At 39.1% G+C, this 14,121-nt stretch overlaps 1 protein-coding gene across 1 annotated transcript in view; it reads left to right on the top strand.

The window, feature by feature from the left end:
• Positions 1-14,121, top strand: part of abca5 (ATP-binding cassette, sub-family A (ABC1), member 5) — a 102,743-nt gene that overhangs the window by 10,675 nt on the left and 77,947 nt on the right. Inside the window, exons 4-6 of the mRNA XM_073026103.1 lie at positions 1,899-2,014; positions 9,111-9,337; positions 12,581-12,722. Of these exons, the coding sequence (XP_072882204.1) occupies positions 1,899-2,014; positions 9,111-9,337; positions 12,581-12,722 (485 nt within the window). The remainder of the gene's footprint in view (positions 1-1,898; positions 2,015-9,110; positions 9,338-12,580; positions 12,723-14,121) is intronic.

Below are 14,121 nucleotides of genomic sequence, written 5' to 3'. Positions count from 1 at the left end.
GTCTTTCTTTGAAATGTCTTGAGGTAATTTCCTCTTTCAAGGCATCAAATAAAATCAGGCTTGTTGTAGTTGTGAAGGATCCAAAATTTATTTGTTTGCAAACATACTGGCAATGGCCAAAGAGGGGCTGATTTGAGCAGTCTCAGTTGCAAGAGTATGTACAGAAGCATAAAACTTGTGGTTATAATAAAATCAAGCAGAACTAATTATCGTGGGTAATATTTTGAATATGCATGATAGTGGGTAGATCACCAATATATAAATTTGATGGGTATATTTGTTCAGTCATGAATTCTGTTTGCCCATAGATAATAGGAGATACTGATATTAAACATTTTGCACATAATCTTTATGTTAGAGACTTCTAACATACAAACTTGACAGTTTTGAAATTCTTTAGAACTCTTTTGCTACATTGGAACAGGCTGCAACTAGACCAACTCTCCAGTTTGATGTCAGACTTATTTTCATTATTTCAGTTTTGTTCTTCTGTTTGCTTATGCTGTACGCAGAGTTGACTCACTGATGTTTTTATTTTTGCTTTTGCTTTTTTTATCCTGTGCCTTGGTGTTCACATTGAAAGAAGTCATTCAAAAGAATTAATATATAACACTTTGGTAAGATAGATGTCAGCAGTATGACTGCTACTTTGCATAAAGATACATTTTCAATGTCTGTTTATAAAGCTTTCTGATTGAGAAGTATTATCTTTGCTACCAGGTTTCCTTGACATAACTCAGCTTTTGAGACATTGTGGGGCTGTTGCTGTCAGCCACTTGCTTCCTTTGCGCGAAAGCTAAAAGTGGAGTGCCTTCCTGAAAAATCACAATTGTATTGATAAAAAACAGGATACATATTTATGCTGTTGTAACACTTAATGCAAAGATGTACAGAGGAATTTGGGTACCTTAAGAAATGTGCATATTGCTTTCAAATCACACAGCCTTCATAGGCTGTGCAAATAAACTTGACTGTTTCAAGAAATCTAATACTTGCAACTTGTGTTTGAAGTAGTTGGCTCAAATCAGCCTGGTGTGATGGCCCTAACTCTAGCCAGATATTGTATGATTTTGCTACCATAATAAATAGAAAATTAGTGATTGACAAATGGAAAATTAGATTAGAGTAAACAAGAGAAAATCTGCCGATGCTGGAAATCCAAGCAACACACACTGGAGGAACTCAGCAGGCCAGGCAGCATCTATGGAAAAGAGCACAGTTGAGGCTTCGGTCCGAGACCCTTTGGCAGGACTGGATGTCTTTTTTTCTTTCCAGTCCTGCCAAAGGGTCTCGGACTGAAGCCTCAACTGTGCTCTTTTCCATAGATGCTGCCTAGCCTGCTGAGTTCCTCCAGAATCTTGTATGTGTTGCAGAGAACCAATTAATATCACTTCAATAATTCTGTATCTCTGCAACTTCATCAGAAAAAAATTGCATGCTGCAAATGAGCACTGTGGGTAATACTGTAAGTCATAAACTGGCCCTTAAACAGGGGAATCTCTTTATAGCTGCTGCTTAAACAAGCACTTATGTTATGCTCCTTGGATTTTATCCATAATTTCTCCAGTTTTTTTTATTTTAAAGCTATAATTAAATGTTTTAATGTTTTTGTGATTTCCATGGAAATTGTAATCACAATCAATTCCATTTATGCATTTTAATTTCCACTTTTTTCCCATGGTCTGTAAGCTGTACATTAATATTTAATTCTTTGTACTTGAATTCCTTATAGTCATGAGTTGATACTTACCTCCTGTGATTAGTTGTAGTTTCTACATATCAAAATTATTTTCTAAAACCTATAATGTATAATAAAATAAATGCTTGAAGATTTTGATTGTATGAAAATACTCTTCTTTTTCTTGGGTATTCATGATCTTCAAATATATTTATCCTAGCAAGTTGTCGTTTGATTTCTGATTCCTGGAGTCAACTGATAGATTGTCCTGGAGCCATGTACCTATTGTCAGGATTTGCAACGATTCAAAAATATATTGATGTCGCCATTATTAAGGTTAGTCTAAAATGGTCAATTCAAGTCAAATTTTTTAGCCAGGTCACATGTAGCATGAAAACTCTATCTGGCAGAGTTGAAGAAAGTAATTGTATCCTTTTCTGAATAAGTATGTTTTTTTTCCTCAGTCCTGTATTTTTTTTAAGCAGCAGAAAAGAAAATATTTCCTTGTTTGGCTGCATGTAATAATTTCTGTTGTCCATATTACTTCAAAGATGTCTCAGACCACAATGGACTACTCAGCTGAAAACTCATTCCAATGAATGATGTTTTTGACTACAGGGCAAAGGATGAGCATCCCTGTACCAAATAAGGTTGAGATTATGATCTTTGTGTAGCTATATGGGTTGGAGCTTAGCTTGGAATCAAACATGTCACCAAAGTGTTGCATAGCTTGGTTCAGGCAAAAAAGGGATTAAAGTAGTGTCTGGATAACATGATTTTTGGTAAGGATCAAAAGCTTTGCTCTGCATTTGGAGGAAATACCTTCCACTTGGCATTGAATGTTTGGTAGGAAGGATAATAATTTAAAGTTCATGAAAGAGTTGAGAGGTTGGGAATGAGGTAGAGCTGTTTGCATGTGAGATATGGATGCTGCGAATTTGGATGATTTATATCTAGTATGTGTTGGAATTGGAATTAGTTGTTGAAAATTCATGAACTTGTGAGAAAAAGGGGAAGGCAAAAGATAAATTCTTGGATCCAAGTGTTGTGATATGGATCAAGGAAGAGGGCCCTTGGCAAGTGATTCTGAGTGTGAGTGTGTGTGTGATATTATGATAGGTTAGTGAAAACCAGTTGGACAAAGGAAGGATGAATTAAAGAAAGCTTGGCAGCTTTACCAGGTCAAAGGTTGCAGAAGGATCACAGAGGATGAGGGCATCTGTTGTCACACTCAACTAATTATGTCATAACGGGGAAGGAAGGCATTGCTTAGATCAGCAAGGCCTTTGACAAAGTTCCACATGGAAGGTTAGTTAAGAAGGTTCAGTCGTTAGGTATTAATGCTGGAGTAATAAAATGGATTCAACAGTGGCTAGATGGGAGATGCCAGAGAGTAGTGGTGGATAATTGTTTATCGGGATGGAGGCCGGTGACTAGCGGGGTGCCTCAGGGATCTGTTTTGGGCCCAATGTTGTTTGTAATATACATAAATGATCTGGATGATGGGGTGGTAAATTGGATTAGTAAGTATGCTGATGATACTAAGGTAGGAGGTGTTGTGGATAATGAGGTGGGTTTTCAAAGCTTGCAGGGAGATTTATGCCGGTTAGAAGAATGGGCTGAACGTTGGCAGATGGAGTTTAATGCTGAGAAGTGTGAGGTTCTACATTTTGGCAGGAATAATCCAAATAGAACATACAGGGTAAATGGTAGGGCATTGAGGAATGCAGTGGAACAGAGAGATCTAGGAATAACAGTGCATAGTTCCCTGAAGGTGGAGTCTCATGTAGATAGGGTGGTGAAGAAGGCTTTTGGAACGCTGGCCTTTATAAATCAGAGCATTGAGTACAGAAGTTGGGATGTAATGTTAAAATTGTACAAGGCATTGGTAAGGCCAAATTTGGAATATTGTGTACAGTTCTGGTCACCGAATTATAGGAAAGATATCAATAAATTAGAGAGAGTGCAGAGACGATTTACTAGGATGTTACCTGGGTTTCAGCACTTAAGTTACAGAGAAAGGTTGAACAAGTTAGGTCTCTATTCATTGGAGCGTAGAAGGTTGAGGGGGGATTTGATCGAGGTATTTAAAATGTTGAGAGGGATAGATAGAGTTGACGTGAATAGGCTGTTTCCATTGAGAGTAGGGGAGATTCAAACGAGAGGACATGATTTGAGAGTTAGGGGGCAAAAGTTTAAGGGAAACACGAGGGGGTATTTCTTTACTCAGAGAGTGATAGCTGTGTGGAATGAGCTTCCTGTAGAAGTAGTAGAGGCCAGTTCAGTTGTGTCATTTAAGGTAAAATTGGATAGGTATATGGATAGGAAAGGAGTGGAGGGTTATGGGCTGAGTGCGGGTAGGTGGGACTAGGTGAGATTAAGAGTTCGGCACGGACTAGGAGGGCCGGAATGGCCTGTTTCCGTGCTGTGATTGTTATATGGTTATATGGTTATATGGAATCAAAGTGTAGTCATAATTGTTATTGCCATTATCAAATAATGGTTGCCTTTTTATTATTGTTTCACTTGTTCGTCATAGAATTGGTGCGTTTGAAGTTTAGAATAAGTATATATCCCAATAGATTTTAGTGACCATTTTTCACTTCTTAAAAAAAAAACATTAGAAATAACATCATTGGAAATGACACCTCATAATTGTATAATGTTCTAGTGGTGACCTTCAGTTTGTTAGGGAAAGTGTAGAGGTGATTGACAGGTGCTACAGGGAGGTAGTCAACCCAAGGCTACAGGATGGGTGACTGTCAGGAGAAGGAAGAGAGAACGTCAGATAGTGGAGAGCACCCCTGTGGAAGTCCTCAACAATAAATACTCCATTTTGAGTATTGTTGGGGGGGGGGCCCAAAAGGGTAGAAAACTGCAGAGGGTGGCAGTAGTAACAGGGGGCTTTGTTGCCAGAGGACTGATAGGGGGTTCTGTGGGCATGAAAAGGAAACACAGATGGTAGTGTTGCTTCTGGGTGCCAGGGTTTGCAATGTTTCTGAACGTGTCCACCATATCCTGAAAAGGGATGGCGAGTAGCCAGAAGTCATGGTACATATTAGAAACAAAAAGGGAGGAGGTCCTGAAAAAATGAATACAGGGAGTTTGGAAGGAAGCTGAGAAGTGGGACCTCAAAGGTAATAATCTCAGGGTTACTGCCTGTGCCGCGCAATAGTGAGGATAGGAATAGAATGAGGTGGCAGATAAATGCGTGGCTGAAGAATTGGAGCGGGGGCAAGCATTCACATTTCTGGATAATTGGTACCTTTCCTGATGCAGGTGGGACCTGTACAAAAGGGACTGGTTGCACTTGAATTCAAGGGGGACCAATATTCTTGTGGCAGATTTAATAGCACCGTTGGGAGTGGTTTCAAGTAATATGGCAGGGAGATGGGAACTGGAATGATAGAGCTGAGAATGAGCCAGCAGGTTTACAAGTAGATGATGGGTGTAACATGAATGCAAGGAAGGACAAATCAATGATTGGGTACAAATGCAGACAGAGCAAAGTTTAAATTGTACCATAGAGGAAAAATTCAAAAGGGCAAAGAATGCAGGACTGAAGGTGCTGTATTTAAATGTTCATAGCATTCGGAATAAGGTGGATGAACTCGTGGCGCAATTAGAGATTGGTTGGTATGACATTGTGGGCATCACTGAGTCGTGGCTGAAAGAAGGCCATAGTTGGGAGCTTAACATCAAAGGATATACTTTGTATCAAAAGGACAAGCAGGAATGCATAGGCAATGGTGTGGGTCTGTTGGTAAGAGATGGAATTACATCTTTAGAAAGAGGTGACGTAGGGTCAGAGAATGTTGAATCTTTGCATGGAGTTAAGAAATTGCAAAGGTAGAGAAGCTACTTTGGGTATCGTATATAGGCCTCCAAGTAGTAGCCAAGATATGGGTTGAGCTGGGAAAGGCATGCAATAAGGGTAATGACACAATTGTAATGGGAGACTTCAATGTGTAAGGGAATTGGGAAAATCAGGTTGGTGTTGGATTGCAAGAGAAGGAATTTGTTGAATGCTTGCGAGATGGCTTTTAAAACCAGCTTGTGCTTGAACCAACTCAGGGAAAAGCTATCTCAGATTGGGTGCTATGTAATAACCCAGATCTTATTAGAGAACTTAACGTAAAGGAACCCTTAGGAGGCAATGATCATAACATGATTGAATTCATACTGCAATTTAAGTGGGATAAGCATGAGTCATGTGTATCAGTATCATAATGGAATAAAGGGAATTACAGAGGCATGAGAAAGGAGCTTGCCCAAGTGGATTGGAGGAGGATACTGGCGGGGATGATAGCAGAACAGAGATGACTGAAGTTTCTGGGAATAATTCATAAGACGCAGGATAGATATGTTCCACAGAAGAAGTTGTTAAGTGGCACCATGGTTGACAAGGGAAGTTAATGGACTGCATAAAAGTTGAGGGAAGGGCATATAAGGGTAGCAAAAGTGAGTGGGAAGTTGGATGATTGGGAAGCTTTTAAAATTCAACAAAAGGCATCTAAAAAAGCTACAAGAAGGGAAAAGATGCAAAATGAGGGCAGAATAGCCAATAACATAAAGTAGGATACCAAAAGATTTTTCAGTTATATGAAGAGTAAAAGGGAGGTAAAAGTTGATATTGGACCACTGGAAATTGAAGCTGGTGAGGTAGTAATGGTGGACAAAGAAATGACAGATGAACTTAATTGGTATTTTGCATCTGTCTTCACTGTGGAAGACACTAGCATCATGCCAGAGGTCTGTGAGTGTCAGGGAGCAGGAAGGAGCGCCATTGCTACACAGGGGAAAAAGTGCTAGGCAAATTCGAAAGGTCTTAAGGTGGGTAAGTCACCTGGGCCAGATTAACTATATCCCAGAGTCCTGAGAGAGGTTGCAGAAGAGATAACAGATGCATTGGTCATGATCTCCCAAGAATCACTTGTTTCTGCCATGGTCGCGGAGGACTGAAAGATTGTAAATGTTACACCACCCTCCAAGAAGGGAGGAAGGCAAAAGAAAGGAAATGAAAGGCTAGTTAGCCGAACCTCAGTGTTGGAGTCTACTACTAAGGATGAAGTTTCGGGGTACTTGAAGACTGATGATAAGTCAAAGTCAGCATGGTTTCTGTAAAGGGAACTCTTTTCTTCAAGGAAGTAACAAGCAGGGTGGACAAAGGACAGGCAGTGGATGTCATTTACTTGGATTTTCAGAAGTCATTTGATAAGGTGCCACACATGAGGCTGCTTAACAAGATAAAATCCTAAGGTGTTACAGTTAAGATACTGGCATAGATAGAGGAATGGCTGCCAGGCAAGAGTCAGTGAGTGGGAATAAAAGGCGCCTTTTCTGGTTGGCTGCCAGTGACTAGTGTTCCTCGGGTCAGTATTAGGACTGCTACTTTTCACTTTGTTTGTCAGTTATTTGGATAATGGAATTGATGGCTTTGTGGCAAAGTTTGCGGATGATACGAAGGTAGGTGGAGAGATGGCTAGCGTTGAGGAAGCAATACAAATGCAGTAGGACTTAGACAAATTAGAAGAAAGGGCAAAAAAGTGGAAGATGAAGTACAGTGTTAGGAAATGTCTGGCAATGCATTTTGGTAAAGGGACAATAGTGTGGACTATCTAACTGGGGAGAAGGTTCAAACATCAGAGGTGCAGAGGGACCTAAGGGAGTCCTCGTGCAAGACTCCCAGAAGGTTAAGTTACAGATTCTGTAAAGAAGGCAAATGCAATGTGGGCATTTATTTCAAGGGGAATAGAATATAAAAGCAAGGAAATAATGCTGAACCTTTATAAGACACCACTCTACTGGAGTAATGTCAACAGTTTTAGACTCCCAAAAAAAATGTGTTGCCATTGGAGAGAGTCCAGAGGAGTTTCACGGGGATGATTCCGGGAATGAAGAATTAATATATGAGGAGCGTTTGGCAGCTTTGGGCCTGTACTCTCTGTAATTTAGAAGAATGTGGGGGGAAGGGTCTCATTGAAACCTACTGAAGGGTGGATGTGGAGGAATCCAGACCTAGAGGGTATAGCCTCAAAAGTAAGGAGTGCACCTTTAGATCAGAGGTAAGGAGGAATTTTTTTTTTTTAGCCAGAGAGTTGTAAATCTCTGGAATCCTCTGCCACAGACTGTAGTAGAGGCTAGATCTGTGCGTATATTCAAGGCAGAAGTTGATTCTTTCGTGATTGGTCAGGGCATCAAGTGATATGGTGAGAAGGCTGGTGTATGGGGTTGAGTGGGTTCTAGAATCAGCCGTGATGAAATGGCGGAGCAGACTCGACGGGTTGAGTGGCTTAATTCTGCTCCTACACTTTATGGTCTTGTAATGTATTTAAATTAATTTGAAGCTGGTGTGTAATGAATAATTTTAATAAAGATTTTTAAAATATAGCACAGCTCGAACAATGAAGGCAACATCATCATTTAGCTTCCACTAAATTAGCAAAAGAAGTGAAATAAAAATAGTGCATTGCTCAAATAAATAAATTCCTGGTCTTTCAGGAGATGTTAACATAGAACATAAAACAGCACAATACAGGCCATTCGGCCAATTATGTTGTGTTGACTTTTTAAACTCGCTCCAATATCAATCTGATGCTTTCCTTCCACATAGCCCCCCATTTGTCTTTCACCCACGCGTCAATTTAAGGGTCTCTTAAATATCTCTAGTGCATCTCCCTCTACCACAAACTGTCAAAGCACTTTCCACACACCCACCACTCTGTGTAATAAAAATAAAACTACTTTTGACTTCACCCCCCCTCATATTTTCCTCCAATCATCTTAAAATAATGCCCTCTTGTATTTGTTCTGTGCTGGGATTGGTCATTGGATATCCATTCTATCTATGCCCCATCTTATACACATAAATTAAATCAGCACTCATCTTCTGTTTCAAAGAGAGATGCCCTAGTTCACTCAGCCTTGCCTCTTAAGACCTGTTCTCTAATCCAGACAGCATCCTGGTAAATCTCCTCTGCACTCTCTCTAAAGCTAAATAAATTAATAAGGTTATTCAGCATTGTTTAATATTGTGTGACTAGAGTAATCAAGTTCTGACTATTATGTGGATTAACCAAGGAGTTTTAGCTTCCATTTAAAAATATGGTTAAAGTATTTACTTAGCATTATTTTAACCTAGTAAGTTATAGATGTATGTAAAATGCTTTATAAAGAATTGGTTTTGATAAATTTAATTCTTTTGTAGATAATTATGCCTAGTGTTTGTGCTGCTTCCAGTTTATATCAAGGAAAGACCATCCTGTTCATGCAGTCTTTCATTGATTCTATTATGGTTATTGGATTTATTGAGTATGCCCACAAGAAAATGAATCTCACTGTTGTACATAGAGACATGTATGTGCTTTGATAAGAAACTTACTTTGAGTATTGTATTATTCAAGAAAATTATCCTAAAAAATTCTACTTTCAGACACAAACCAACTATTCTATTTGGAAGGATATTATGCCTCTGCAAATACAGATGATGGGATTACCAAGTCATGTTGGTGCAGACATCTTTTCCCATCTTGTCACTTCTCTCTACTTCGTTATTGCTTTTGTCCCATTTGTCAACTTTCTACTGATTAATCTTGTAACAGAGAAAAAGGAAGTGAAAGAAGTTATGAAGGTGATGGGACTATATGACTCTGCTTTCTGGTGAGCTAAAATATTGAACTATTTTGTGAGCTAGTTAAGAAAATGTTAAGTTGACTTCATCTCTGGACACCTAGTTCATTGTCTTTGTTTCAATTCTGTGTGTGTACGTCTGTGTAGCTGTGTATGTATATATGAGTTTGTTTAATTTTACATGTCAGATTGATGACATCACAATTTGAAAATAAATCATATGAACTAAGGCAACTATCTGTGTATTGCATCCTCTTTGGGCCGAAGGATTGTCTATTTTAGAAAATTCAAATTATGTATGCAAATTCAATGCTGAATCAAGTACAAACTTTGATAATCCGCTGTTTAAAAGAACTGATGGCTTGGTATCTGGCTCACCAGTTGTCAGTTTCTATCTCCCTCCTAATACACGTGGCCCTGGTTACCATGCCCTCTATAAGTTCACATTATTACTCGTTAATACACTTTTCATTCACTTTAAAAATATATATATTACATAGCAGTATGTTAGAGTATCAATTGGAATAACATCCAGTAATCCAAAGCTTTTGTCAGAGAAATGTGCTATAATGTGTATTTGAGTTCTGAGAAGTCGAGAGACTTGTGGAGGAAGTTGTAGGGAATTGGCAGCTGAAAACATAGCTGAAAGTGGAGTGATTTTAAAGCTTAGCATCATGGGTAGGCCAGAAATTATTTTTCAGGCATCTCTTCTGGAGCTGGAAGAGATGGGAGAAGAAGGATTTTGAGGGAATGGACAGATTTGAAAGCAAGGGTTAGAATTTTGAAATGCAATGGATTCTGTTTAATTGGACTATTGGTTAATCAGGTTGATCCTGTTTATTTGGAACAACTCTAAAAGAACAAAAACTAATGAAGAAAATTTTGAAGATTCCCTTTGCTTATCTGAGACACAATGCCACTTATTTGGAGACTGTGGCCTAACTGGTTCTAACTAGTGCCAGTTGCACGCACTCGTGTGGCTATTAGATGCTACACTATGCTTAGAGTGAATAATTTTTCAATAGTGTCTGTTGCATATGATTGTGTTCAAAATGTGATTTTTGTCACTGGTGATTGGAAGAAATGAGCAGTAAGACAGTTCTGAACTGTTTTACTGACTGCAGTTTCAAGCATTCAGGCTTGGAGATACTAGAAATGGGCGGGAGTGAAACAAAATAATTTCAATTCAAGTTAAGAGCTATAAGGAATTTGAAAGTATTGACAACCATCTTGAATGCTACAATGAAAATAAAGATCTGGAGGATGCAGTCGTTGGTAGCATTTTATGAAGGCAGTCCACCATCTGCACTATGCACAATACGCTGGAGGAACTCAGCAGGTCAGGCAGCATCCGTGGAAATGAACAGTCAACGTTTTGGGTGGAGACCTTTCGTCAGGACTGAAGAGGGAGAGGGCAGGGGTCCTATAAAGAAGGTGGGGGAAGGGTGGGAAGGAGAAGGCTGGTAGGTGCTAGGTGAAAAACCAGTAAGGGGAAAGATCAAGGGATGGGGAGGGGAAGCAGGGAGGTGATAGGCAGCTGGAGGAGGAGGCAGAGTGAAACTAGGATGGGGGGGGAGGGAATTACCGGAAGTTGGAGAATTCAATGTTCATGCCAAGCGGCTGGAGACTACCCAGACAGTATATGAGGTGTTGCTCCTCCAACCTGAGTTTGGCCTCATCATGGCAGTAGAGGAGGCCATGTACGGACATATCCAAATGAGAATGTGAAGCAGAGTTGAAGTGGGTGGCAACCGGGAGATCCTGTCTGTTGTGGTGGACGGAACGGAGGTGCTCAATAAAGCGGTCCCCCAATCTGCGTCGGGTCTCACCGATGTAGAGGAGGCCGCACCAGGAGCACCAGATGCAATAGATGACCCCAACAGACTCACAAGTGAAGTGTTGCTTCACCTGGAAGGACTGTTTGGGCCCCTGAATGGTGGTAAGAGAGAGATGTAGGGGCAGGTGTAGCACTTAACGCTTGCAGGGATAAGTGCCAGGTGGGAGATCCGTGGGGAGGGCGTGTGGACCAGGGAGTCGCGGAACGATCCCTGCAGAAAGCGCAGAGGGGTAGAGAGGGAAAGATGTGTCTGCATTAATTTTGTTCATTGTGTATACTGGATGAATTCCTCCATCAATAACTATCAGGAGCTAATAACGTTTTATAGTACTGTCATACTGTTGGTACTGTTCTAATCTGTTCTGTATTTCATTTAAATACATAATTTGTTTTTCAGTTTGTCTTTTTAAATACCTTTTTAACTATTTCCATGAAACTTTGGCTAATTGGGGCAGCCATTTAATTGGGCCAAAATGTACTTGCCCCACTGTCTCCCAATTAACTGGAATCCATTCTTATTGAACAAGAAGCCAGTGTTTGTTATTGAAGTCAATTTTTTCCCACTTTTTTTTATCAGAAAAATGACATTAATGGCCAGTACTACTGAGGTTTGCTGGAATTAACACTTACAAAGTCACAAATACGGTTGTATTAAAACAAAGACTAAATCATCCACAGTAAGTTAGTATTTGATATTCAGATATAGAAATCTGATTACAATGCAACAAGCTCTCAAAGTGGGGAACTACATCTTTACAACTTCTGTTTTTCCAGATATTTGTCTTCACTTGTATTTAAATTTGCATTTGTACTACAATGATCAGTGCCTCCACAGATGCTGCTCTTACCACTAAACTGCTGAGTTCTTCCAGCTGTTAAATGTTTGCTCCAGATTTCTTTATTTGTTTTGTGTCTCTTAATGACTAATACTTGCAAATTTTGAGAAAAGAAAGAATCACAAAATTCTGATTTTGTTTGAAACAATCAAGTTCTTACTTGTCACTTCACTTTTCTGTTAATACCATGAAAACAAAATGGAGACTAGCATTTTGTTATGTACAGCAGTGATGTTATTGGAATAATAATACGTTTGTAGATTCAAAGGTGTTGAGCGATCATCCATAAAGGCATGTCTGTACCAACTCTTACCAAACCAGAGCTAAGGCATTAATAAGTCACCTTCACTGGACTCTTGATTTATATAAGTGAGTCTAGTTTAGTTCGTAGCAGAAGTAAAAATACAGAGGCATGCACAATGACATTTGTGGTAAAACTTTGAAAATGAAGCTCAGGAATTTTGTCAAAAGCAAGCCTCCTATGTTGAGTTTTGCAAAAAATATTCTGAATTCATAAAATATGCAATGCCTTTTGAAATGAATGCTTGGAGATTAGAGCCATTTCTCATTTACTGATTAACTATCCTTCTGTTTTGGCAGGTTATCCTGGGGCTTCTTGTATATGATTTTAATCTTCATCCTATCTTTTGTGATGGCAGTCATTGCTACTCAGACATCTCTGTTTCCAAGAAGCAGTATATTGGTCATCTTTCCTTTGTTGTTCCTTTTTGGAATTTCTATTGTAAGTCATACTCTAAGTACACAGTATATTGATCAGTAATGACACTTAGTCCTTTAGCTTTGAGATATATAAAGGCACAGTCTTAATTTTCATACAACTTGCTAAAGTAATGTTAAAAATGTCAAAATTCTATATATATTCTGCCACTCCTTGGATCAGATTAACATAAAATCGATAATTACTAATTTTTAAGATTGGTTAGTGCAGGAAACTGCACAAGAAATTATTATAGGCAAGCATTAGATCACATTTTAACTTTTGTGGAATTGATCATGTCACAATGATGGGATGCCAGAGATGTTTATCGTTAGTTTAATTTCTTCATTGGTAGAAGACTTGCCTCTTAATTTGCTTTGGATGTTACTTTTAATGGAAGTATCAAGAAGCCTTTAAAATTGGATATCATTTTCTTAATTTTGAAAGTGTGCCAACATTGTTCTTGACAAATGTTCATTCTATTTGGACTTTCTAGCTAGCTAAAAGACTGTTGCCCTTCTTTGTGAATTACAACCAAAACAGGACTACATCAAATTGGGAGGAGAGAAGTGTATGTCCAACTCTTGTTTGCCCTCCAAAATGTGTTACCTCACATTTGTCATTATTAGGAAATATCTGTACCAGCTTTTTATAGGAGCCAACCTGTATGTATCCTTCATCTTTTTTCTCTGGTAACCTTGATCTTTTTTCTTCTTTCAGAAATTGACCTTTAATTTTCTTTTATTTCCAGTATCCTACTTGAATAATGATTTAGAATTCTGTGTCCTAAAACCAATTATGTACAATCCTATACCACCATTGCTTATCTTTGGCAATCTGACTTCCTTTGCATTAGTTTCATGCGTCTCATCATAATTTTTCAACGTCTTGTGGTTTTGCTTAACAGCTGCTGAGTTATTTACTGCAGCCATTTGCTGTGATCTACTGCTTTCCTCTTGATCATAGAGTTGTACAGCACAGTTGCAGGCGCTTTGACCCATCACATCCATGCTAACTGAAGCACCTATTTATACTAATCCCATTTACCCACATTAGGTCCATAGCCTACTGTACCTAATGACTCAAGTGCTTGTCTAAGTACTTCACAACATTTAAGAAGCATCTGCATCACCACTTCCATTGTCAGTGCATTAAACATTTCAATCCCACTCTGTGTGGGGGAGAAATCCCTGCTGATCTCATGTACACCTTTCACCTTATACCTATATCCTCTTGTCTCATTACACCCTCTTTGGAGGGGGGAAGGGAGGATGTTTTCCATCTACCCTATCTATACCCATCATTTTGTATATCTCTATCAAGTCACTCCTCAGCCTTTGTTCCAGGGGAAAGCAAGCCCAGCCTATTGAACTCCCCTTATAATTGAAGTACTTAATCCAAGCAATATATTGGTGAATTTCCT

This window comes from Hemitrygon akajei, chromosome 22 (assembly GCF_048418815.1).
Source record: "Hemitrygon akajei chromosome 22, sHemAka1.3, whole genome shotgun sequence".
Taxonomy (NCBI): domain Eukaryota; kingdom Metazoa; phylum Chordata; class Chondrichthyes; order Myliobatiformes; family Dasyatidae; genus Hemitrygon; species Hemitrygon akajei.
Note: the sequence above shows the minus strand (reverse complement) of the source record. Positions and strands in the feature narration are given on the sequence as shown.